The sequence below is a fragment of the Oreochromis aureus genome, linkage group 2 (assembly GCF_013358895.1).
Source record: "Oreochromis aureus strain Israel breed Guangdong linkage group 2, ZZ_aureus, whole genome shotgun sequence".
Lineage (NCBI taxonomy): Eukaryota > Metazoa > Chordata > Actinopteri > Cichliformes > Cichlidae > Oreochromis > Oreochromis aureus.
The window spans coordinates 18,793,255-18,820,789 of record NC_052943.1 but is presented as its reverse complement, the minus strand read 5'-3'; the positions used below and the strand labels follow the sequence as shown (position 1 = coordinate 18,820,789).

At 38.5% G+C, this 27,535-nt stretch overlaps 1 protein-coding gene across 2 annotated transcripts in view; it reads right to left on the bottom strand.

The window, feature by feature from the left end:
- Positions 1–2,095: 2,095 nt before the first annotated feature.
- glra4a (glycine receptor, alpha 4a) overlaps positions 2,096–27,535 on the bottom strand; it is a 56,170-nt gene continuing 30,730 nt past the window's right edge. The window contains exons 2-9 of one of the 2 annotated variants that reach the window (XM_039620264.1): positions 20,157–20,281; positions 19,137–19,204; positions 17,730–17,953; positions 15,230–15,312; positions 10,720–10,857; positions 10,255–10,469; positions 8,618–8,767; positions 2,096–3,068 (exon numbers count right to left, since the gene is read on the bottom strand). In XM_039620264.1, the coding sequence (XP_039476198.1) occupies positions 2,775–3,068; positions 8,618–8,767; positions 10,255–10,469; positions 10,720–10,857; positions 15,230–15,312; positions 17,730–17,953; positions 19,137–19,204; positions 20,157–20,281 (1,297 nt within the window). In that variant the 3' untranslated portion in view covers positions 2,096–2,774. The remainder of the gene's footprint in view (positions 3,069–8,617; positions 8,768–10,254; positions 10,470–10,719; positions 10,858–15,229; positions 15,313–17,729; positions 17,954–19,136; positions 19,205–20,156; positions 20,282–27,535) is intronic. The other variant, XM_039620262.1, reaches the window with a different exon arrangement.

The window sequence follows — 27,535 nt, the reverse complement described above, 5'->3', positions numbered from 1 at the left end:
AAACTGGCTATGCTTTTTGCAGTGTTATGGCAGGAACACTGAAATTTACACAGATCTACATTAGAATGTAACTAGATCTGGTTTTTAACAAGCCAAAACAGCATATTTGGACTGGAAAGTGCAAAAGGAAACAACAGCCATATGGGTACAATGCACAAACTTTCTTTAGTCTTACTTATTTATTAGTTTTGTTTCCTTAGACTGTTAAAACACTGGATTTTTACTCACCAAAAGTACAGCACAAATTTCTTATTATTATTTGTCAGAAAACCTCATTAAAATGGTCCAAAATGAATCAACAGCACAGCACACACAGTGGAGAGGTCTACTTCAGTAAAACCACATTTACGCAGGCCTTGAAACTTGGCTGCATAAACTACTTGCCAAGCTGTAATGAAACTGGAAAAAGTGGAAATAGAGAATGCTGGCCTTTAAAGTCATGGTTTTGCCTTACTGCTGCAACCAACACACCTCAACACGTTACTCTGAAGGCCAGACAAGTTGTTTGCAAACAGTTGCAAGTCAAGATTTTCCATGCAAACTACAGGCAATGGCAGCAACCTGCAACCTGCAGTTACAAGGTGGTTTTAAGTGCAGCTCAGTATACCTTCAGGTTGTTCTATTTCAGGTTAGCCACTGTCAACAACCGCTCACTAACCAGCCACAGAATAGACACTTTTCTCTACCTCAATCCTTGGTGTTCATACTTTGTTTAAATGCAATGTTCTGGTGTCGGAGCTTTCTTCTTGGGATTCATGTGGACCCACCATCTACGAGCATAGCCCTGCATGGCAACTGCACTCATCAATGGCAACAGTCTCTAACTAGGAGGAAAACACACCTTACATCACACAAAAAACTGCTCAAGAGTGCCTAAAGTTACAAGAAGATAGGCAGAACTGTAGAAATTACAAACTCCCCAGATCCCAGTCTGATTGAATGAGCCACAGTAAACTCTACCCACAGTCCACACCCTCCTAGCTTACCCAAGGGAACCACTACAAACACCCACAACCACCATGGATTAAACAGATGAGATGTAAAGTGTCAATTTGTGACTTTTGTTTAAATAGAGTTAGACATGGGAAGGATTCTAATCTCAATTAACTAGAGGCAAAAAAGCAAATCAGCTTATTTCCCCAAATTTCCTCAAACTAATGTCCTAAAGGCTGCAGATTAAAGGCAGGGAAATGCATTAGCCACGGCATGCAACAGTCAACACTTTTGACATTTGCATGCCCTTGCAGACTGTTTTAGAAATTTAAGCTGTCACAAGCAAGTATGAAGGACTTCAAGGCATGTGTCCTTCAAGCTGAGGCAAAGAGTCCAACATGTAAATGCTTTTTACATTTATATAACAGTAGCTCCTTATTTGAGCCTTTCCTCCAGTACGCTAGATTTTGATTCCAAAAATAGCAACATATAAGATAATATTTAACCCAATAAAGTTTAAAGCACAAGCCCCCCAGAAACCTATCGATATAAGAGCAGGCAGATGAAACACACACATACACTTAAGGATTCTCACACACGCATTTTCATTACCAGGGGAACCATACAATACAGAGGAGTTGATTAGGATTGCCAACAAAAGGACAGTAGGCTCTGGCTGCCTCTTTGAATTCATTGTCATTAGCAGTGGAACACCAAGCCCTTTTCAAACTCATTAGTTGATAAAACAACCCTCTGATTTCCCATTAAAAAACCCATTCGTCCTCCCTCACTGGCGATGCTCTCCCTCTACTGCATCCCTGAATTTCCACACCTTCAAAACCACTCCTGAGACTCGGGGGTGGGGGTGGGATAGCAGCCCTTATGCAATCTTTCAGTGAGTTCCTGCAAGATTTATTATGCAAGTGCATGTTATCACAATCCAAACTCCAGCAATGTTAATGTCAATTTAAGATTTTGCATCTGTAACATTTGTAATAATTCTTCATTCAGAACCTTTTTTAAATTTCTTTCCACTTGGGGTTTTAGAGCTGATGGCTGCTATTAAATGAATGCAACAGAAAAGTAATTGTGTGTGATTCAGCTATTCTGTGACTGATTTCTTTGACTACACCCCCCAAAACTAATCATTTGAATACCGAGGTTAAAGAGAAGCAAAATCATTTCGGTTTTCCTGGCAGAATAACAATTTATTTAAATTTAGACAAAAGGAAATACATATTTGTGCTTTGTGCAGTATAATGAACAGCTTTGTTATATATACACTTTTATACACCATTATATATAATTTCTTGTTACAGATACTTAAACTGAATGATCATCACGTACTGAATAGTCAGAAATATCAAAGACCCTTCCCCTCCCCGCCCTTTCTGTTTGCACCCATTTGATAAAGTTGTTTAAAAAAAAATTATTTTCAAAAACATTCATTCAAAGCTGGGTAGTGTCAAAATTCAAGTCAGAATGTCTCATTCAGCCAGGACCAACTTCGCCGAAATCATTTATCCATCTTTTGAAGCAAAGGTCATCAACCCAAAAGTACCGTTAGTGTCTCGTCTCTGCTGTATTCCAAGACAGAAATGCACACAACAGCCTGAATCCACGCAGCATAATCTAGTTTCTCTTGACTGCTCTATGTCCAAGATCCTGAAGACGCACCTGAGCACAACATTTTTATTTTTAGCAGTGGTTCTGAGAAGCAGATGTGCCTTTTGACACGGTTCCTCATTGTAATGTAGATTGACAGGCAGTTTTGGTTTCGAGAAAACAAACAAACAAACAAACAAAAACAAAAATACAACATCCCAGATTGGCAGAGTGTTTTACAAATTTGCATGGATGTCCTCATGTCGCAGCACTTTATAGGTGACCCAGTAGAAGATGTTAAATATGAGAAAGCTCAGGGGAAAAACGGCTCTGGATATGGTGTCAATTCGTTTGGCTCGGTCCACGAAACGCTTGTGAAGCACTTCTCCGTCAAACATGGTAATTGGAGGTGGTGGTGGGGTGAACACGCTGGCTCCTTCCACAGCAGTGCCATCCTTGGTCTGCAGGCAGTGACCCAGGCCATAACCCCGGAAGTAAAAACCGCGGCTCTCCCTCACCAGTTCCTCCTCCTGTGGAGTCAAGCAGGGAAAAACAGATTGGCCTCTCGCTGTCAACAAGAATTAGCATACAGCTTTCCATATTTCCGCTCAGTGGCTTATTCTCAAATTTGTCTGTGGTGTAGTAGCACAAAAGGGCAGCGCAGTGTAAGAATGAGATCACCCAAACAACAATAGCAAAAAAAAAAAAAAAAAAAAAAAAAAGAAGTCATGTTTTCTAAAATGTTCTGTCAAATTCCTGCCATTTGTTTTTTTAATAAAATAGCTTATATAGAAGCAAAAAAATGGTTGAAAACCTTGAGATTGAAAACGGTGATGATTTGTCACCAAGTGTATAACACCAGCCTAAGTTTAGGAGAATTACATTTAAGAGAAACAGAAGTCAAAACTCAAGCAAACTTATAATACGTACATAAAACTGTATTGCAAAGCAACATTGTTACATTAGATTCAGAGCTGAAAAAACATCAACATCTGTTTCTCTTAAAACTAAATAAGTAGTGATGTTTCAAAAACTAGAAATATTCAGCAGACAGGGAAAGGGGGAAAAAAAACCCCGCCCGATTTTGGGGGTTGAAACTGTCATCTGACAGCACAAATAAACCGTAGCAGTTTACTTTGTAGTGCTGCATGCTTCTGCTGCCACAGTTATATCAGCATCAGGATAGGTTGTAGTCAATAGAGATAACTGTTAGCAATATGAAATGGGCAGGTACAAAGTCCAGCTCCTTTCAACTCTGAGGTGAGCTACAAATGGGAGCAAAGAACACCGGTACCTGAAGGCTTTTACACACCAAATGCACTGTGAAAAAAATGACACAAAATTCTTCGGGCTTCTTCAAATGTGACCTCGTAGTGTAACGTATATAAACACAGCAAATGTTCCATCGTAGCGGAAAACGTAGTCTGCAAAAAAGTCCTCATCAAGCGATCGTAAACTGGTCCTGGTTTTTTTAAACAACGAAAGGAAGAAATAGAGATTCTGGGTTCATCCCATTCTCAAGAGAAGGGTTTGATCCAGAGTTGAAGCTGTATCATGTTTCATATATATTTCAGGAAGTCAGTGGGGCAGTTCAAGCTCTTGTTGGCAGAATTGGGAACACATCTGAGGAGGCACAGAAACGATACCAAAGAGCCGATTGACCCGGATCAGCGTCTGGCTGAGGTAAAACAGTATTATTTCAGTATTTCTGTATCATCATATACTCAGTATCAGTGCAATTTTAAGCTACAAGTGCAATTGTTGCCAAATGCAGTGGTTAAACTGGTCAGATCTGTTTATTTTCATGAAATGAAAAGAAAAAAAAAGTCAAGCTTGATCTGAAAAAAATAAATGTTGCAAATTTGTCCAGTAAAATCTGGTGTGTGAGAGCCGTAACATATGACTACTTGCAGAGTTAGACTCTACTCTAGGGTGATAGACTTTGAGCCCACAATACTGCCAGAAATATGATATTTTCATATTAAATCATTTGGATTTGATAATGATACTGGGAACAGAGAGAAGAGCTTCGGCCCAGAGGCTAACTATCAAAAATGTGACTTCTTCCAGATTCCTGAACATCTCAGGAACATCCTGAAGATGTTGAGTTTAAAGTAGATTGGATGTAGTACATTTGTTTTTTAAAAGTATCTATAACAAAGAAGTGAAAATGAGGGCGTCTTCATTAGGTGGAAAAAGATATTTTGTCACTGTATAAAAATAACCCCCATCTTTCCCCTTTTCAAAGTTACAGAATGAGAAACCTTTCAGAATGTTAATAAAATGGCTCAAAATATTAATAAAGTTATGATCTCACCAAAAAACCTTGCACTTGGCATTACGCTTTGATGAATGGCTATGCACTTTTTTTTCCCTTTTTTTTTTTTTTTAAACAGTTATTGAGACACTGTTCCCGCCCTTTGAAGAGAATATTAATAGACATGCAGCTTAACTCTGACAGCCCTCTGACACTTTGAGAGATTCACTTTAGCAGGGGAAAGTGAAGATGTGGGATCTAAATTGGATGATTAGTAGTCAGTGTGAAGGGCCCTGAAAGCTCTGATCCCCGTGTCCCGCCTCTCTCTGTTTCTCTCTCGCTGACCCTGGCAGCTCTCTGGTTCTCTGCCGAATGTCGTTTCTCAGTACTGTACAGACTTAGCAGAAAGATACTAAGAGTGCACATCTAAGTATACTAACTTACTGTAAACTTACACTTTGCAACCAACTTTCTGCTACTCCACTGGTAAACTGCACTATGCAACAGGTGGATAGGGAATACACTGCTCTTCTAGCACAGCTTAATTATCCTTCTGCCATCTTAAACGATACAGAACATCATGTGCTGAAGTCTAATGGTGCATTTCTCTAAAGATAATAGGCGCTCATCGTCTCTGCTCCGTACTCCCCGCAGCAGCTATACTGGCATAACTTCAACTGAACCCGCTCTGATTATCACATTGTGCTCTGTGGAGAGTAAAGTTATTGTCTAAAAACACAAATGATCAGAAAAGAAGAGCTAATTTTTTCCTGCTTTGGTAAAGTTTCATGTGTTTCATGATCTTTAATTACATCGGTTAGTCATTTTACCAGTTATGCTTACTCACTGGTACAAAATTAGTTAGATCATTAACATTATTGAATATAAAATGTGCATCTGAGTAAGGACTAATCTTTCAAACTATTACAATGGAAATATGCTGGTTGATTTCATTTTGCTTATAGACAAAATACTGTTGCTGTTAATCTTACTATATGCAGTTTTTACACGCTTACATATACACAAGCACTTACTGTCTATCCATTTAGAAAGACCAAAGACTGCTTCTATGCACCATCTGTGTTTACCCTTTCCTGTCCAGGCTTCTAGACTTCTGATTGGCCAAGATTTCTACATGGTTAGGATTATATCGGCACCTGTTGCTTTAGCCCCAGACAGACCATCACCTGACCAAGACCAAGACCAGACCAAGCTCAATTAAAACTGAAATGAGGCAAAGTGAATAACTGCATTGTGGTCTGACAAATAAAGTCTAATATTCTCTGGACATCATGACTACCGTGATTTCAGCTTGTTATCAATACACAATTCAAAAGCTTACATCTGTGACTGTACTGGGGTCCATATCTAAAAGCTTCCTCCATCTGTGAAGGCACTATTACTGCTGAATCATGTTGAATGACACATTACAAGTTTTGGAGAACATGTGCTACCACCCAGATGATATCTTTATCCAGAAAGTAGTTGAAGCTTGTTCAGCAAGACATTATTAAACCACATTCCACATATAATACAACAGCATGGCTTGTCCTTCGACAAGGAAAGAATACCTGGAGCCTGAAAACAGGTTACACACCGGGGAAGAATAAAGGGCAAAGTGCAAAAATTTCAACAGCTAAAGGTCAAAGGGACATGACTATAGAGACAAGATGAGATCAGCACAAGGTGGGTTTAATTCAGGAAAAGAGGTCAGGAATTCACGTTTAAGGTGAAAGTTGCTCTACACAATTTGAAAAAGTGGAGGCATGGACAAAAATAGGGTTGGGAAGGTCAGGGTTGACACAGGGTTAGATTTTTTACTCCTTTTACCCTGGCACAAGCGCTGCAGTGCTGATTGAGACTCCTGTAGGTTGAGTTGTTACCAGGGATGTCATTGGCTTTTCGCAACGACTCAACACTCCCAGGCTGACTAGCAGATACCTCCATTGGAAAGGAAGGTAGACAAACAGAGATAGCAGTTACTGACCATTTCATTTTTTATGATTAAAAAATTAGTTTTGAAGGCATTTACCTTATATTTTTGATTTGTTTTGAGTATTAGAGATAAATTTAAAAAAAACAAAACATGTTCATATTATATCATGTGATATAATACACACAAACTTTAGGTCCAAATAACAAACTCAAGTAGATGTTCTTAGCTTTTAATGAAAGAGATGCTGTGAGTGTAGATGTTAGTGAAAAGAAACGACTGTGAAGACAAAAAAAGAATCCCCAGGGAGCCAGTTCAAGTTATTTCTGTAAAGACTATAAATGGAAGTACAAATCCATGTATTTATTTTTACACATTTGATCGCTGTGGGTATGCACAGTATACAGTAGCTGGCTGAAATCTCGCCTCTCATTGATTAAGCCTCAGTCAGTCTGGGATTTGTTTGCCTTAGACTCGCAACATCTCTCTGCTACAACTACAGGACCGGGCGTCAGTATCCCTCAGATGTATAGTTTGTGACCTCCAACTCCTCTGTGGGAGTAATTGTCCAACTGATGTGAACAGGGGAAGTCCTTTTCTCTACAGACCATTATTCTCCATCTCTCCTCTTTTCTCTCTACGGTGCAGGAAGGCAAACTGTCCTGCAAATCTGCTGGACTCTCCTGCATTTACAGGGAACACTGCCACAGGTCTAGGAGGCTGCCTCGTCTAGGAGGTGTTTAATGGGATTTTCAAAATGTCCTGTTTGTTTCTCTTGAGACAAACATCTCTATCTCACCACTCTTTAAAGACTTTTATTTGTCAACTTACAAGCTGTCGTCTTTAACAACTGCCATTCAGGATATGGATTCAGTTTAGGAGATGTATTTTTGGATGAAAGAATATGCCAGGACCAAAAAACAAAAGCTACCACTTACTGAGACATACTTTCCCGAGGTTCAAGCGTTACAGATGAATATGAAGCTATTAATAAGAACAACCCAAGTTGCTAAGTTGTTACTTTGGTGTTTGTTTTGCTAAGCTGCTCTATCACAGTTTTACCCTTTTAATTCAAATGGACAGCCTAATAATGGGAGTTATGCCTATTAATCTTCTGCACATATGATGTGAACATGCTTGTGTCCCTTTAATAGCAACTTACCAACTGTAGCTGCAAACTTTATTGTGTGATAGAAAATTATAAATACATGGACTTCAGTGTTTCACTGACATTTAGAAAGTACCTGCAGGCTGGTTGGCTTATTGGAAAGTACCCATGGGTCATTTACATGTCTACCTGTTGGAATTGGTTTGTTTTAGTGTTTTTTAAAAGAAAAAAAAAAAGGAAAAGAAAAAGAAAAGATGATATTCTTATATTGTAGATTGTTGGTAAAAGTCAACTCTTAGCTTTGGTCAGTAAAAAATAGAGCATGGACAAAGAAAGAAGCTGAATTTCTGTGAAACTGCAGTAGTTACTGGATGGCTACACTAATCAGTCTAACCTTTTCATATCTGTCATAACAGTTAAATTTAGAGTAATCCAGTGCCACAAGGTTGGTAAGAAGCCTGTTGCTCTCCGTCAAAAGTAGTGGCAGAGGTAAAAGATCACAAGATCTTCTAACAGGTCACTGCTCACGAGCTGAACTGAAGCGACTGGATCTTCCTTATTTAATGTGACAGCCAGCTGTAGCGTGTTGATGTCAGCTCCAGGATCTGCAGCATCGCACAATAACAAGAGGCACAATTCATTGCTAAATAGGATGACGAGGACTCGAGAGTCTTCTTTCTTCATCCATGCTTTTTCAGAATCTACTAGAAAGTGACACTGAATACAAGCGTGTATGTTTTTCTTTCTGGTAGCAGTGTGTGTCTGCATCATTTACACTTACTATTCTCTGCTGCCGCTGCCTTTTCCTCAACCTGATGAACTCCTTGTGTTGCCTTGAGACGAAGTTAACTGCTGCATACTCCAGAAGGGCAGCAAACACAAACAAAAGGCACACTGCCATCCAGATGTCAATGGCCTTCACATAAGACACCTGGAAAAGGACAAGGTCACAGTGTAATCAATAGCCAATCAATAAGGCTGATGGATAATTTCGTGGGTTGTTCACAGTCTGCCCATTCCTCGGCTCTGGGCTATAATGACATACATCTTTGGGATGGCCTAGAATTCAAATGAGTCAGTGGGTTGTGGGTTGTTGACACATAGCCACGAGGCAGGTCACAGCTAAGGGTTGGGGAGTCCCCTGGCCGTGTCATTCATGAGAGAAGATATGTCACACCACATCAGCAACACCAACCGAGCAGGCACTCACTCAATTGAGCAGCATACTGACTGTTACAGATACATACAGAGAAGCAAGGAAAAAAAGAGAGGGGTTGACAAACAGTTTCTTTTAAATTACTCCCTGTGGCTCAGGAGGTGGAGCGGGTCGTCACAGAATAAGCCGCTGTAATGTTATTGTGAATAGGTAAATGTGGCTTGAATAGTCAAAAGACTAAAAATGTGCTGTATAGATGTCAGTCCATTTACCACATGAAGACAAGATTTTTTTTCCCCATTTCCATTGACTTAACTTTGGTGGGCACAGCCAGTACAACTTTGTAGGAGTAATTACAGGATGAAACAAATTCTGATTTCCGTCAAACTCTCACTGAAGTGTCTCAGGAATTCAGTACATGCACAGTTTAATTCAGCTCAAATCTGGGACACACTGCAGTCACCGAATAGATAAGTGCCGATTAAGGTTGTGTATAGATCTGAAAAGGCTGACATAGTCTGTCTGATGCTTTTCTTGTGATAGTCACAAGGTCTTCGCATTAAATCTATACTCATACAGAACCAATTACACATCCTACAAACCTTTTAAAATGTCTTTTACAGACATTGATTTTCTGCTGCTATCTCATGAAACATTTGATTTGTCTTGTCAGGTAATATCAGCAAAGGTAATGGTTTTTGTAAATCCTGCATCACTTTTTCAAGGATATGTCTGAAAATGTCAGAATAGTGTACAATTTTCAAACTCAGTTCACAATGCCATTTATTACATATGTTTCATTTGGTCAATGACCTTTTTCTGGAGCTGATAGCGTTATGTAATCCTATTTCTTCTCATACTTGAAGTTTTTGAACAAATCTGGGAATATTATTAGTTTCAAAATCTGTTCATTTGTTTCTGAGAATAATATTTCAGGTCCTGTGGCAGAAAAGTTACTTCTTTGCACTCTGCTGACATTTTAGATGTGATTTATTCCACCTCAGATCTTCTAATTTTAAAAGCAACATGCTAAATCCAGCAGACTGATATGTTTATTTTAAACTTCACCTGAATTTTAAAAATTTTGCAGGGCTGTAGGTTTCTAAATGGTAGTGTAGGTGTCAAAAATATGCATATATTTAACAAAACTAAATATATATGGTATGTTTAAATATAGTTAAACATACTGATCGCTCAATCTTGCATTAAAGTTAAACAAAAGTAGTATTTTTTTCCCCCCCATTTTTGCGCTGAAGACTCACCTTGGGCAAAGAGGCTCTTGAACCGGAGCTCTGTGTGGTCATTGTAAGTACTGTGGTGATGCCCAGACCAACTCTGGCTGGTGCAGCATCCATGTTTATCCAGAAAGAGACCCATGAGAGGATAACGATGAGAAGTGAAGGGATGTACATCTGGATTAAGTAGTAACCCATCTGACGTTCCAGGTGGAACTTCACCTCAATGCAGGTGAACTGACCTGCAGAAAGATGGTATAAGACAAAAGACTGCCTGTTTTGCTTTACTTGTTTTTCTTTTTGTGTCATGACATGAAATATAAATAGAGTAAGAAATAAGTTTGTCTTTTAAAATGACATTTTGCTTGAAGGCTGCTAGACTTCATGCAATCAGAATTATGCAGGGTGTATGGGAATAACATGTGGCTTACTTACTGCAGCATGCAAAAAGAATGTGTTATAACACGGGTAAATTGGTTACACTTATTGCACCTGTGTTGTAGTGCTTAGTGCAGTAGCCCAAATCCTTCTCTTCTTTTAGCACAAACTGAGGGAGGGTGAGATCATCGGCCACCTGAACGGGGTTCTCAGACAGCCACTCAAAGATTAAGTCATTCATCGTGTAACCAACTGTGAAAGGAAACCAAGGGGCACAAAAAGGAGAGAACAGACACAAATGGTGAGAAACGTGCTCTTCCAATTACAACTTAGTCTCTTCTACTCGTTCTAAACAAATCCCTCCTTGTTTCTGTGTTTTTCCCCTTGCATCTTCCCTGATATTTGAGGCATTTAGCTAATATATATATCCCACTATTTTCACATCATGCATTTTCCTACACTACTACATATTTTGAAAAAATGCATGCAGCTCCTAATGTACGTCACTTCGCACACTCAGTAGCTAACATGCAATACCAAATTTCCATAAAACCCTAACAAAAATACCAAGTTACCACCACACTGACTATCTGCCAAACTGCACCAGTACAGCACCACTTTACTGAGTTATGGATAGCACTCTTCACAAAGTACAAGATGTAGTGGAAAACAAGGCTGCACATTATTTACTGAGTCATTCTGAGATGAGAAGTGCAGAAGTTTACAAAAAAAAAAGTCTGTGGGTTGTTTAACTCAGATAACCTGCTTCAGCAGCTATTGAATATTCTTGTTATCACTGCCGTTATTCCTCCTCCTTAACCCAATTTTTCAAGGGGATCTTGCTACCAGGGTATAAAATCCGTGCATGAGAAAACATCAGAAACCTTGGCTAATGAGACTTGGAGAGAGGCAGAATGAAACTTGGAAGGCTGTGGTGATGTAATGCTCCTCTCTCCATCTGTCCAGCTACCAGCTACCCTCTGCCATCCTGTTCGTCACAGTAAAGGTCACATCATACTGCACAGCAACAGTTGTGTTGTTGTGGTTGTTTGAAGGTTACAGACTAAGGAGGCGACACGAGGAGCATATCTGCCTGAGAAACTCGGAGAAACTGGTGCTAACACACCATTAACGCACGAACTACAACACAACAGAATACGAATGCCACACAGTTTAGAGAAGCACTTAGATGTAAACACTTGGGATAAGTCAACAACTGTTTTTCTTGAAACACAAATACATTCACATGTTGATTTGCATCATTTTTTAAAAGGGTTATACTCCTCACAGCTGCGTGATTATAGGTGTATTAAAAATGCATGCCGCATGCAACAACAGCAAGGAGTTCCTCGCACATCTAAATAATACTGATGTCTACTGGGACCCTTTAGGGCCTGAATTACAAAAGACATCAATTATTCATGATGTTACATCCAATCCCACACCACCAGTCTGAAAAACACCACCACTAAAACACGCTTATGTCGTTCACAAGGAGAAGTCACTGTCATTCAGACATCCTGCTACAACAACCAAGGGGAATACCAATGCTTTCCTGAGATAATGAAATGCTTTTCTGTTCTGTTCTTCTGCCAGACGGAGCTAACAGACGTCAAAACGCAACTGACACAGCTTTCAAGGTGCAATAAAAATGGAATTCATGAGCCAGTATGTCTGGACTATCTCAGCAAGGTAGAGTAATGAGCATTAGTCACATGCCATCTCTTTTTTCATGTTATAAAGTCTTTCACCTAATGAAAGTTACGGTTATGCTTCACGCTTCCTGTTTTAGTCTTGCTTTTCACTAATAGAGTAACTTCCAAGTAGATTTGGGGTTACTGAACATTAATGGCTCATGGCAAAGCAAACTAGTATAAGCTGCATATATGAGGCTTTGAAGTGTCAGAATAAGGCAGAATCCTATGGTTGGCTCTATTTATATATCTATATAAGCCCGTGGCCTTGGCTCTCTAAACCTCAGAAGATAAACCCCCCCCCCCCCCTCCCCATTATTCTCCTCTCTCACTCTCTCATGCTGAGCAGATGGTGTTGCGAGAGCTCCAGTAGTGACAGCAAAACCCATAATGTCCTCTTAACATTAAGCTCAAGCCAAGGTGATCGCACCCTTGGGTGGTGTACACTAGCAGCATCCTCAGTAGGCCTTTAATCATAAATGATTACCTCTCCTCTAATGGCAGTGTGATGTGATACAGTAACCCCCAGAACTAACACACATACACGCACGCACATATAGACAGAAACTGCCACATCAGGCACGCATCTGTTTACCCGAGTGTCTCCTCTTCTTGCACTTCTGAAGGGTGAAATGTCTTTATATTTTATTAGATTTAAAAAAAAAAAAAAAAAAAAAAAAAAATCAACTTGTCCCTCTGCTTCTTGATTATTACCGAGTCAGGTACAAATCCAGATAGTGGTGAAAGCTTTAAACTAGACTTATTTGGATAAAAGCTGAATTTTTGGAAGGCTCTATCTATTTCACCCTTTGCCAGAGTTGAATTCTTTTGTCCCTGTGAAGGGAAATTGGGTCACCCCTAGGCACAGAGGGTGGGTCACATATAATAAAAGGGACACAAAATTAAAGTTTTATTATTTATATCCTGGAAATTGGTTTCATGAGGGCAGATACTATCTCTGCTAAAGGCAAAGGAAGTCTGATAGAAGAGAATAATCTTCCTACTCTGTTTTATCAGTGCATAACATTTTAATAGGTTTCAAACATGTTTTCTACATTTTTTCCAAACTCTCTGGTTTTAATAAATGCAGAGAAAATGTGGTGCCTTGGTCCAAACCTTTGAAACTGTCCACTCCACTGAGCTGACTGATTTGTCTGGCACTGTGATGTGAAATAGCAGCTTCTCTGTCAAACATTCAGTCCAATGAGCACCAAAAACAGGACTAAAGATTAGCCAGTGTCACTGGCGGCATCAGTGCTGATGCCAAGCAGTTGTCAAGCTGTGCAAATGAGGAATCAGTCTGTTTTGCATTTGTGCTGCTGACATTGACGTGATTCCCTCAAGAGTATTTTACATAGATGGTATGCATTCTATACAAGGGTTAACACTGAAGTTTGATTTTGCTTTGGTCTGCTCTGCTCTTTAAACCCGAGCAAAACCAATATCTTGGCACGACTACACTTCAGTGTCAACCTAAAATTGTTATAGCTTCAGACAAAGAGGTTAGTCTCTAAAGAGTGATTAGGGGAAAATCAAATCCTCTCTCCCACTGAAATGTTCAGGAGTGGAGACAGTGTCAGACTAAAGATAGAAACAAAGTGTAAGAAGCTGACAATTCTGCCATATTTCATCTAAGAAAATGTGAATGATTCAAGGGGGGAAAAAAAAGTTCATTTTAGTTTTCCCTTATCTGAGGTCACATTGCAGCAGCAACATAGCTGGGGTTTTCCAGTCGTCCCTTTGCCCAGCAAAGTTTTCAGTGCCTCCCGGGGGATCCTCAGATATTCCCAGATACGATATAATCCTTTAAGTGAGTTTCAGGCCTTACACTGAGGTCTCCACTCAGCAGACGTAACCAGAAAATCTCCAAAGAAAAAAGATGCCCAGGAGGGATCCCAACTAGATGCCCAAACCAACTTAATTGACACCTTTTGGCAATTGTGGTATAAAATGACAGCTGCTACCAGTAGCAGCACCCATTTTCAGTAAGTGACTAATATAGTTAGCTTCACCAAGTGGATAAAAATACTACTGTTGTTGACTTAATGTCAGTCAACATCTGCCTCTATAGTTGCCTAACTTCCACATCTTAAAAAGGTTTTAAAATGGCATGTTTTCTCTTAAAACGGGAACAAGAATGAGGCCGTTTTTGGTCAATGCAATTGCATTTAATAGCACAGCTTTACCTGACAATTTAAAATACCACAGATCCCACTCCACAGGAGAAAAAAAACCCCAACATCGGTCTATACAACATAGCATGACATGGATTTTGAACACTGTCACAGGATTTTTACCTAAGAGACAGTGGATCTTATACGAATGCTGGTTATGCTTTGGTGTAAGATAGACCCTTTTGCACTGTTAGATGTTTTGCTATTTGAAAGGCCTTAAGATAAACTTCTAGAAAGTAGAAAGCTATGACATCACAGCAACATGACTGGTCAGTTGTAACAGTGTCCAGGGAGCAACATTAAATATGGTGATATTGTAACAACACAGCAATTAAGATCTACCAAGATCTACAACTACAACTAGATCCCTGACTGCAAGACTGCACCCAGCTTAAGGAACCCATTTTGCACACATATGCTTGCCCATTAGCATCTTTCTCAGTCAAGCAGGCAGATGTTTTACAGTTTCACCTTTGCAGAGGTAGTTTAATATATATGCAATGCCTTTTAATGCTGTTAAGGAATATGTGGACAATTGCTCCTTCTGTGAAATAATACAGCAAATGGTCAACACCAGCTTGAGTAACAATCATATTAGCAATATCGATTAGAAATATGCACAAACATATATGAAGCAATTACAGGTTTGGCATACAGCAAGGCAAATGTAGAAAAGGGCAAAATGCAGAAAATGAGAAACCAAAGGAGGATAAAAGAGAAGTGAAACAAAAGGAAGAGGAGGAAATGAAAACTCACAGCTTTCAAGCTGCATGGTACAGGTCTGAATGTCCATTGGGAAATTCTTCAAGTCCATAGGGCAAGACAGGGTAAGAGTCAGCCTGAGATAGAAAAAACAGATTGGAAAAGAAATAGGATGCAGAGGATGTCAGAGGGCACGACAGAGCTCAAGGAAAAGACACGAAGCGTAAGAAGAAACGATCGATTACAACATTTTAAAAAGGGGCTTTATCACCGTCAGCTGCTTTGTTTTGCAATTTATGAGTCTGTATGAAAATGTTCAATAAAAAGTAATCGAATAAATAAAAATAATAAACGGGGATCTTTTTTTCAAAAACAGTAGATTGGAAAACAGCTTGAATTTGTCTGCCATTTGATCGCTCGCTCACTCACTCACCACAGTAATAGAGAAGTAATTGGTGTAGGCATCCCGACTTTTATTTGTTGTTTTGATGCATTAAGCCTTCAAGGATTCTTAGAGAAGAGAGAGCGAGCTATTTGGGAGTCTGTCTGGAGGAAAGCTCTGTAATTACCTGCTGTAATGCATTGCCCAGAGGCAAGACAAGAGCCGGCAGCAATATACACTCAGGCACCCATTTGCAACTGTGTTATGATGACAATATCTCTTTCACCAGCAGAAGAACAAACTACAAATACTCCACTGATTGACTCGCTGCCTAAATTGTGTCATGCACTTAGAGGGAACAAAGATGTTTGATGCATAATTACCGAACATAGTTTGCAAGCAAATCTAAGAGATGCAGTAAATCAGTGGAATGAGGAGGCGATTATCCGTATTTGCAATACTGTGAGTCTGTTTTCAATGGATGATTTCAATGTTTGTGTCTCTCCCTCTTCCTAAAGAAGTTTTTCTTCTCAGTAAAATAGTAATTTCATGATGGGAAGATCAGCAAGAAAACATATAAACATTATAAATATCACTGCACAACATAATAACTGAACGTGAACAGACTTTTGTCATTAAATTGTTTTCTACTGTGTACATTTTATCAGCGTTTTAATTGCAAACATGTTTAAAGCTGTAAAATGGGAACTCGGGACACACAAGCACGGAGTAAAACTACATCTCCTCCTCCCGTGCAATCGTTTAATAAGTCGGCTGCAAATTTCCCATCTGGCGCAGAGTGTCATTAAACAAACTCGCATCAAAGACTCCGTCTCACACTTGCCACTTGACATGTTTGCACCCTATTAATATTTTGGTGACCTCCAGTGCGCATAGACATGCACTGGTTGGGTGGAAAGATGCAGTAAGATGAGTGTAACTGGCATTTCAGCAATCTGCTATATTATAGTTAAGAAGTCATGTTTGAGTGGGATTTATTTTCCATTTCTCTGCTAGCAATAATTTTTTTTTTTTTTTTTTTTTTTTTTGGGGGTCTTCACTTCATTTAGCAGAAATGGAATACCCAAGTTGAATAATGATTTGCTGATGCATATACATAGTTTGAGTAAAATTCACTAAAATACAAACTTGATTCAAAAAAAAAAAAAAAAAAAAAAAAAAAAAAGGACGCTGCTTAAAATGTAACAAAAAGAAAATACAACAATTTTCAAATCTCATAAACCCATATTTTAGTCACTCAGAGCAAAGAAAACCTATTCAGTGTTTGAACTGAGAAAATGTAGCATTTAATGGAAAAAAAAGAAGCTCACTGTGAATTTGGTACAACACATCTCAAAAATTCAGACGGGGCAAAAAAAAAAAAAAAGAAGCAAAAAAAGTAAGCTGCGCGAGTTGGTGACTAATAAAGTTAACTGGAAACAGGTCACCATCAAAAAGCATCTAAGAGACAGTTTCTAAGAACTAAATATAGGCAGAGGTTCACCGATCTGCAAAAAACTGAGTCTGCAAATTCTTTACAATTTCAGAATAATGTTTCTCTGCGTAAAATTGTGAAGGTTGTAAATATCTAATCATCTACAGACATAATATCAAGAAAGAGTCCAAGAATCTGCATGACATGACCCCGTCTCACCTTTGAGATGTGTTGCTGCCAAAACATTTAAAATGAACACTTTAACACATTTTCTCACTTCAGACATTTGATATGTTTACCATGTTCTCTATTGTGAATAAAATATGGGTTTATGAGATGTGCAAATCATTACATTTTCTTTTTATTTACATTTTACACAGCATTTCAACATTTTCTGAACTTGGTCTAGAATATGTTGTATGTACAGTAATGTTGAACATAAGCCTAAAGAGGACAGAACAAAATCTGAAGTAAAATAGAAAGTCTTGAGCTAAAACTGAATGTAATTAAATGGACTTCACACATAAATAATTCCCTCTTTAGGGGATTTATGGTTAGAAATAGAGAAAAATAAAAAATATCTACAGGTCAGACTCTCACTCACAAATCCAAACCTGCTAGAGACTGAAATTTAATAAATTCATGTTGTTAAAAAATAAATTAAAGTGTTTTCTAAACATAAATAGATAACCCAGTACCAGTGGTCCTGCTGTTCTAGAAATATAATCTTTAGTTACCTGATACTGTAAAGAACGCTGCCATCTTGGAAAATCCGTAGCAGCTTGTTATCAGTAGTGACCTCATGGAAATTGGCTCCTTTCTCGTTTGCGAAGAATAAATCAGGTTTCCAGATAGAGTCCAACATGGATGGATCCAGATCAAGGGAGTCATCGGGGTATTCACTGTATGCCAGACGAGGGTCATTCCATTTTTGCCGTAGAAATACATTGAGCCTGTAGTCCTGTGGAAGAACGCAGGGTAGTTAATGGAAAATATATTATCAAGGGAGGTTGCAGTTAGATGGAAAACTCAGAAGTGGATTATTCTGCTGTAGTTTGAGAAGTTTCTGGGATCAGTCTGATACGGGTCACTGTTTGTCCGTTCTTATTTTGAATTGAAGCTGAACTTCTCAATGCCAGACAGAAGTATGATGAAAGTTATTCTCTTGGGATGGAGTACGGCTTGAAACTTTACACAACATTAATTCGAGCTATATAATTTTTCTAATTTATATTTCCTCATGATGAGAATAACACACTTTAATGAACATCATCCGTGTTGATTTCATTTGAGAAATGTGAAATGTGTGAAAACCCTGGAGACTGAGCAAATAAATGGAACATTTAAAAAAAATGTTCATATCACACCTAACAAGAAAGAGCAAGCACTAAGGTCACTACAGATAATTCATCTTTGTTTGCTGCATCATATTTGTCAGGGTTGGTGAAAAAAGACTGCGCTGTGAGCTGGTAATTCAAGCCAGGCTAAGGAGATATACCAAACACAGCCTGGCCTGCAGCCAGAATACATAAGTAATTAAATTAGAAATCTAATCAGTACAATTAATTCATAATTTCTCTGTGGCCAGTTGCAGTTATTAAGTTTTTTTTCTTTTATTCTAGCAAACGAGTGAAAAAAAATAAGAAAAGTCATACAGTTAAAATATTAATGTTTTCTGGGTTAACCTGACTGTAGCTTTGGACCTCTGGAAGTCCCCCAGATACCCTTAAACACTTCACTGCTTTACTGTAGTGTTAATGCAGATGTAAGGGGAGCCATTTTTCCTGTCCTTTCACCCTTCTCCCTTTTCTTTCATTTTCTCAATTTTTCATTTTAATTGCAGAGTGGACAGTTCATTATCAGCATGTCAGTGACCCCAATGGTCTCTGAAGGTTGCACTGTTATGCTCCAGGAAACAGAAATTGCTTCAGCACTTAAAGGATTAGAAACCAATAAGTTAGAAAAGGAAAATGAAAATCTAAGTATTTTTTATTATTAATCATGCAGAGAGATACAACTGTACCATAATCTGCTGCTATAATCATGTCAAAGAGTATTTACAATATTTAATTTTCTGGGCAACGAAGAAAAAGCAAAACTTACATTTTTAAGAAATTTGTAATATTTGTACATGCTCTTCTTACCATGGTCGTTTCTGTGATTGAACCAAAGCTGTTGATAAAAATATTACAGGTGACATTCACAGGCGGACCTGGGGAAAAGAAATAAGAACACAGATGCACACTTGTCCCTACGATTTATGAAAAAGCACTACTGTGAATATTTCTCTTTGCATTTTCTAAGGCTATAGAAAATGTATCCACTGTACCACTACTTTTCATCCGCTTACAGTGACTGTGACTTAAAAATGTTATTGCAATGCATGCAATGCTAATTCCACTTCCGAAGTTGGAGTTCCTGCTATTCCTCTCACTGCCAGTGTAACGACAGCTTAAAAGTTTCATGTAAAAGTCTGGCCACAAAGATAATGATAGGATGAACAAATATAGTCAGGCATCTGAGAAAAAAAATAGTGCTCAGCCCTGTCTACATTACATAACCCAGGAAGGATGTTTTATAAAGTTAGAGTCACACACTCCACTAATAAGTACTTGTCATCTGGAATTAAAAGTGAAAAAGTTAATGATGACTTGAGGTACACCACAGAGAGGTACAACATTAAGAAAAATATTTTGTTGCTTAAACCCTGACACTGTGTGGAGCGGTGTTCAATGTGTGGAGGACACACATGATAACCTTACTCTCCGGTGCTTTGTATGCACACCATCAACCCATATCCTCTCCTGGTGACTTGTGGGTGGTTAAAACTGTTTCTTCTCTAGAAAATCCAGGTAGCAGTGTTGCACAAATATTTTGTATGTAACAGAATTTTGGTTTTTGGAAGTAAGGCCATACTGAGACAAAATTACAGTGGTTGGGTATCCCAGTGAAGTATAGGATAAAGCATATGAACAGCTTTAAATGTTAGAATTTTCCTACACTTTTGGTGAAGACACATACACAGCAAATGCACAGGAGCTTGGCGAGTTGTTTAGCTTTCCCAGCACAGACTCGCTACTGTTTGCTTTGTTTTCTAATGCTTGTACTTTCTCTGGGATTTTCTTGAGGGCTACTGCGACGGTCTGCCACGGCGTACGCTGTACCTTTGAAGTTGGGTCTGATCCGTGCATCATATCCTGATGTTTTCCCCATGAGTTTGTCCAGGAAGTCAGAAGGTGAAAGCTCTTGTCTGCTGGGGTGCTTTATCTCCTCCTTACAGGAGCTCAGTCTGACATTACCCAGGAGGAGAGGCAAAGACGGGGGCAACAAATACAAAGAGAAAGAGAAGAGAGAGGATATGAAAAACAGTAGTGAAGGAGTGTATGCATGTCTGAGAGGTAGCAGTGGGGGTTGTGGGCAAAGAAAAAAAAAAAATTAATGAAGCCAGCAAGTCAGTCATCAGCAAAAAACACAGCAGTAGATGCGAAATGAGGGTGAAAAATGATAACTGAATGGCTTGCCTCAGCTGGCAACTAAAAGCTTATCTATTTCCCATCATGACTAAGACTTATTGAAGTTGTTAGACCCTAACTACAGAGAAGCAAAACAGAAGCAGAGGTAAACTTGTCCCTCCTCTGTGCCTCCCACTGCTTGCGGCTTAGCAGGGGTAAAGCTTGACAGATTGATGGCTCAATTGTAATGCTATGAATGTCACACTGGGGAGAGGAAGGAGTTGATACGAGCTCCAGTAAGGCTCGGGCAGCCACTGACAAGAATAACCAACAGCCTGGAGTGAAAGGAAAAAGAGGAAGAGTAACAAAGGGGGATATCTTAAGGAACACGCAAAGAACAGTTCACATTGGATTTGACTTCTGTTTGGCTCTGGCTGCAGCACAGCATATTGCACCCCATGAATTTGATACAACTGTTAACAGTTCATGATTCTGTCAAGATCTAAAGCTATGTACAGATGGCAGGTTCAGTCCCTTGGAAGGCACAGTATTGTTGATACCCTGTGTTTTCCTGATTAAGTCTGGAACCAGTCTGATTTACCAGTCTTGTGCTCTTTGCTTTGGAGTCACATAAACTGCATAGTCATTTTACAGTTTACAGGGTGGAAGACTTTGGGGACAATATTTTCTGAGATATGCATTATTTGCAATAGCACAGACTACAATTAGGAATTTTTTAAAAAGGGGCTCTAGTGATGGATCACTGTGGCCAGTTTAGCGTTTACTGCATGCAAGAAGTCCAATTTGTGACTCAATTTATCCACTTGTGCCATTACTTATTTTATACTTCTCTACAGAATTTAAAAAAAAATTGAAATTCCTTTGCAGACTGATATATTCATTTCCATATGGTGACATTTTGCCTCTGTAATTCTCAGTTCTGATGGACACCAACTGTACCCGAAAATAGCCTGCACGGTAATCACTACAGTCACTTCCTCTTATTCCTGTTGCAGTGTGTGTGGGGTGAAAAGAATGCATCACTTCTGTTTTGTTCTTTGAATAGCTTTAATTTTACACCCTCTCATTCTGTTTTTAGATGACCTGAGTCATTAATGGGACAAACATTCACTTCTGGTGCTTCTTTAATGGGAAAGCTTTTTGTCATCAGTCCCCTTTGATTTAAATAAGGAAGCTGATTCAAATGTATAATCCAGCTCTGCCATCTTTTACTGTGAAAAGACACACAGTAATGGGTTTGTATCACTGTGTGTAGATTTAGTTACTGGAACAAGAACTCCTTGTTCCAAAACCTGTGAGTATGGCTCAGATACTAAAGCGGACTGCCTACCAATGGGAAGGTCGGTGATTGAGCCCAGATTCCTCCACTCAGTGTGGTGAAGTATCACCGAGCAAAGTTGCCCAAGTGGCCCCGATGCATCCATCGGAGTGTTAGAAAGTGCTGAGTGCTTAAAAACTGACTTAAGGTTGGATTTAAGAGTTAAGCAGCAGGCAAACATTTTCAGCTTTACTTTTTAATGAAATCATTCAAATGTACTCAACTTGCTATTATTATTTAAAGACCAGCACATACAATTTGATTAAGTGTTATTTTCTGTGATAATTTTCTAGCAATTGTTATACCTCTTCTTTAACCTTTGTATATTTCTTTTACTTTTATGTTTAGAGTGAATATTGTGTTGTGCTTACCCACTATGCTTCTGGCATAACAGACAGTGCAACTAACCTGACAGCTACTCTATACCCCTGTAAGTCTAGTTTTACTGTGCTCATTGATTTTACCTGTGTCTGTACCACAAGGAAACTGAGCTTGTTGCCTTGCATACATAGTGAGTTTAGATGGATTCATTGACAACCAAACAGCATGACCATGAACATACAAGCCTTATCACTGCAGCCCTTCTTTTGCTTTCATATGGAGATGTGCACATATCAGTCTTTTGTGAAAGCTCAACTCTCACTGGTTCCATAATTCCACGCACTTCTTCCTCTCTAGTAACACTGATGTAATACGCGCACCTCTCTTATCTTTTTTTCCCCTCTCACAAGCACTTGGCTACAAACCCAAACAGGTGCACAAGGGGATGGATTGATGGTCAGACTCTTACTTGCAGTAAGCCACTGATAACAACAAACAATCTGTCTTGGGTTGCGTCCCTTTCACAAACCAACAGAACAATAAAGCATCCTGTTTGGCCTAAAGTGTGATTTTTCTCTCACAGGTGGTCACAAGAATTCAAAGACAAATGACTGTGACAGTAAACTCTTTAATCTTGAAGAAATATTGACAGAAAAAGAATAAGACCCTACAACAAGCATGTGTTGGCAGTGCCACGTGAATGCTTCTGATGTGGATGGCTCATGATCAAAGAAAAGATGCTATTACATGACATTTTGGGAAATAAAAGATCATGAAGAGGTTAACTGCAGTCAAGGCACTCAGTCTGCCCCACAACGCTGTAAGCCTAGCTCATAGGACAAGCTTCACCATTTCTATACTGTACTATGCATGCGTCAGTGCTCCGAGCCAACTATTAAGACTGAAACTTCTAGTGAAATACAGCCCCACGTTATAGAGCTGACTGAGAGTAATTTCTGCTTATGGTTGGGGAAATACACTCAGGAAACGGCAGTATGAGATTTCTCAGTTAATAAGGTGCTGGTAGTTTTACAATGTTTCCTGATGGTGATCAAACATAATGAAAATGTAGTATGCAGAGAACACAAAGTTTAAGTGCATTTAAAGCACAAAAGTAAAGAATATTTAAAGAGTAATAGGATAAATAAACTCTTGAGGTCAATGGATGAACTTCTTACCCGCTGCTATAGGAGGATGTGTGGGTTTGTTTTCCCTCGGGGACCAACATCACCTCTCTATCAACCCTCACGCATATCCAATTGGATTTCTTGCTATTGTTTATGGTGTCACAATAGGATCTTATATAACTGAGAGGGTGAAAGAAGAAACAGCCTAAGCCATTTACAAGTGTGTCAAAACAATTTTATCTTTAGGTTTCTGGCACAAATACAACTGTTTGAAAATTTACTCACTTGCATTCCGACTAATGATTCCTGACAGATGTTTAAGATGCAGTGCTGGAGGTTTTGGGAAAGACTGAACTTAAGATAGTACAAAACAATAATTTATTGACCATAAAACTACAAGAGAGGCTGCAAGTGGCTCATCAGAACCCTTAAAAACTAAATTATGTGGTTCTTTGTTTGAATGATTCAATTATTAAGATGCTCTTTGCTGACATTTAATTAGCCTGACCTTTTGCTTCCCCCTGCATCCCTTTCATTTGAGGATCTGTGCCAGACTGCTGTTGAGAATAACAAGTCATTCCTTCCATTATAAAGCAAGTTTTGGCTGTGACACTCTCGTTAGCGAGTGACTTTTTATTAGATTTTGAAAACAAAGCTAAAGTCAAAGCCAAAAGGTGATTGTATACACACATATTTAGATGCAGGGGAAAAAATAGTTATAACAGTGTAGCCAGTAAGAAACGTTTCAATGTCTTTGAAGCGGTAATTTGCTTTATTGCTTTTATAAACATTTTAGGCTTTATATGAATATGGAAAATGAAAAAACTTCTTCAGTTTGAAAGGCCTTTCTGCATCTTCCTCAACTCACAAGTTCACATCAGTGAATACAAGCTGTTTTGGCAAACCTGCCAGGAGCGTCTTATCAGATCAACCATGTGTACCCAAAGTAAGTACAACTGGGGTGAAGAGCTAGCAAGCATTTGATTACCTTTCCACTCCACCAGGCTTTCAACAAAAATAAATAACTAAAATAAATAAATAAGCCTTCAGGTTGCCGTTAGTTTTGGTCAACGTAACCGAAGCATTATCCTGTTATCTTGTGTACACACGACCCTCAGTGCAGGAAAACAAACAAACAAAAAGTCTACGGATAACAACGTAAAGGCCAGTGTTAGTCAGGGTTGCTTTGTTTTACAGTTCTTCCTCACCCAAAACAGACAGATTTTGAGAAGTGTTGTATGAATATAGATTCATTTACTAGTTTTAAGTATATATTAAAAAACAAACAAACAAACAAAAAAAAACCCCAACAGAGAACAGTGCAAAGTAGTTAAGCTACAGGGAAAATCTTTGGAATATGATGACACTCGCTACCTTTTTTCATATTACTTAAAATTACATTAATAATTAAAAATTGGTGAAAAAAAAAAATCCAAATAATTATCTTTTTTAAAAACAAGCTGTACAAGAAAACATTTTATATTTATTTATTCACATATAAGGAACCCCATTCGTTTCCACAACAGTGACTGCTAAACAAATTTTTATGACAGTGTTTAATTTTTAACAAATCTGTGAGAGATACAACAGGACAATGCTGTTTGTTTAACGGCTTTGCATCAGAAATTGATCTTTTGTATTATTGTATAAGCTTTTTAAATTTGAAGAGCTTATTGTAATAATCAGACTCTTGCACTCTTAACATTCCAGCTCTCAGCATTAAGAGCACATTCATTGCTGCACCAGCTTTGAATGTTGGAACTGGATTTAATCTATAAGATGTTTATAAAGTATAGATACAATTTAAAGGAATATGCTGCTGTTGCAGGTCATGCAGGTCAAGCAAAAAGATTAGCTACATAACTTAACAAATGCTAGGCATTTATAGTACGGCATATCCTTTAGTTATAACGGACATCAGCACATCCAGTAAAATAAAAGAGGCTTGAGCTGTCGTTCTCTATATATTACATAGAGTTCAAATCTATAAGGACATAACTGGACTGGGTAGGGTGAGGGGGAAGGGAGCCTAGGTCAGCAAGAGACCAACAGCTGCAAAATTCACTGATTCCTCTTTTTCTCACGACATATAGCCTCCATGCCTCAGGAGATATAGAAAGCTGTCCACTAATTTCAGAGACAGATAACAAATCCGCTAATTGTCACATAAAAATACTACTTTGAACAAATATGTTCAATTTTTTTTTTAACTTAATAACAATCAGTTTATTTTTCATATAACAGATAAAAATTGCACCAAATCAGATGGGATGAGGGTCTTCCCATGGAGTTCAAACATATTTTGTTAATTACTTTTTCATTAGAAAGATGCAGAAAACCACATCTTTTCACAGTATGGATGTTCACTGGTTTCCAACAAGGAAGCACTGGGGGATATCAAGGCCATTAGATATTCATATAGTACATGGAAATACTAAGTTTCTAGTCCCATTAGCATAATGGGAAACAGAAGAAAATTGCTTTCTCTGCCTGTTGCCACATTGCTCTAATTTCCTACTTGCCAACTTGTCCTTGACATTTACTTGAGCCTCATGTATTGATCTAATACCTCTTAGATAATTGACAGAACTTTCTATCAGGCCAACCAAACCACAGAAATCATTCAAGCTTGTGACAGGCATCTTATCAAAATGGTGTGCTTTATGGAAATACAATGACATGCCATTTTTTGTTTTTAATGGCCTGTGCAGCCCTTGTCTTTACACCACTGTATGAGATGGCCTATGGCTACTGCTGTTGCTTTTTGATCAATAGGCACATTGGGAAATGGGATTTGGAGCACACTGTAATTTAACCTTGCACATTTATCTTCAATGACATGACCACTGCCATCCTATAACACCTTGAGTATGAAAACACAGGTACCGACAGAGCATCCTATAGCAGATGATTTGTCACTTAATCAGGACATCACCGGGATCTTACACTTGTGTTTTAATGCAAGATGCCTTTAAGAAATAGGTTAAAAAAAAAAAAAAAAAAAAAAAAAAAATCCAGCAAAAGGCTTGACTCAGGACCTGAGAGATGCATCTGGCTCTTCGGTTGATCTATCTATCTATTGTTCAAAGCCTTATCAGAAATGGTTTCAATGGAAGGGTGGATGTCCAGAAGCCATTCTTAAGAGAACGAGAGAAAGGCATGAAATATGTTTAACAGCAAAAGACCTGGACTAAGAATTTGTGGCAATTCAAATCTGAAATTTTTGGTTGAAATAATCTTCAGTATGTATGGAGCGGGCCTGGAGAAAAGAACAATACTAATCCGTGTATTCTTATATTTTGATAATACAATGTACTCTATTATTTAACTGGATCAGAAAGTGATAAACACCAGTTTTAAACACAACGACATATATATATATAGTGCATCAAGAGCAGACAGGGTCATTACCAATAAATACATGTCTACAGACTTGCTTTTGTTTCCAACCTTCCAAACTAATCTTATGTTTTGCTGCAAAGCCGAGCATGCTTAACAAAATGCTCATGGTATAATATACATCTTCTTAAAATATTTAGGTGTAATGCAAACCCACTGACTGAATAGTTTGTATTAATCCACGATAACCTCGAGTAAATTACAACTTTTGTCACGCATTGCATTTGTAATGCAATCTCTAATCTTGTGGGAGTGAAGCTTGAAGTTTCCGAGCTATCGCCACAGTAATGACAAGGACACAATGAGCTGTGGCTTGATGACAGATTTAACATCACGTTTCTACTACAGTGAACTCTAACAGCCAGGCTTTTCTTTTCTCATACACCCTCAACTAATCTTCAGTTCTCTAATGCATTCTTGTCTAGTGACTTTAAATTTATAGCTGTGGGAAATATATTATCCTATTCTTCATGACATAATGCGTTTATCTGTGAGAATAACGCTGCGTTAAATCTGAATCTACACTCTCTCCAACTCCTAATTGCAACATCTGCTGTCAAAATGTCATGGCAGAATGAATTGTTCCTCCCACATACATTATCTAGCAAAAGTTTCTCTTTCTTTTTTGAGTAGATTTCAGAATATAGTCTTGCTTTTAAAAACTTGGGAACCTAGAACCTTTATATAAGGTACTCCAAATGGCAATCTTTCAAATCTACCAAAGGCATTGAACTTTGATTTAAAAATATGGATTAACTGTATATAACTTGCTCAGTGTGTACCTCCTGTTGGCTCTGGCCAAAGCTTAATCAACAAACTAAAGGTCTCCAACAGTAGAAGTTAAAATGGCAATTCTTGCGATAAACCAGGGACTGACTTGGCCCACCCAAGAGAGATGAATCTAA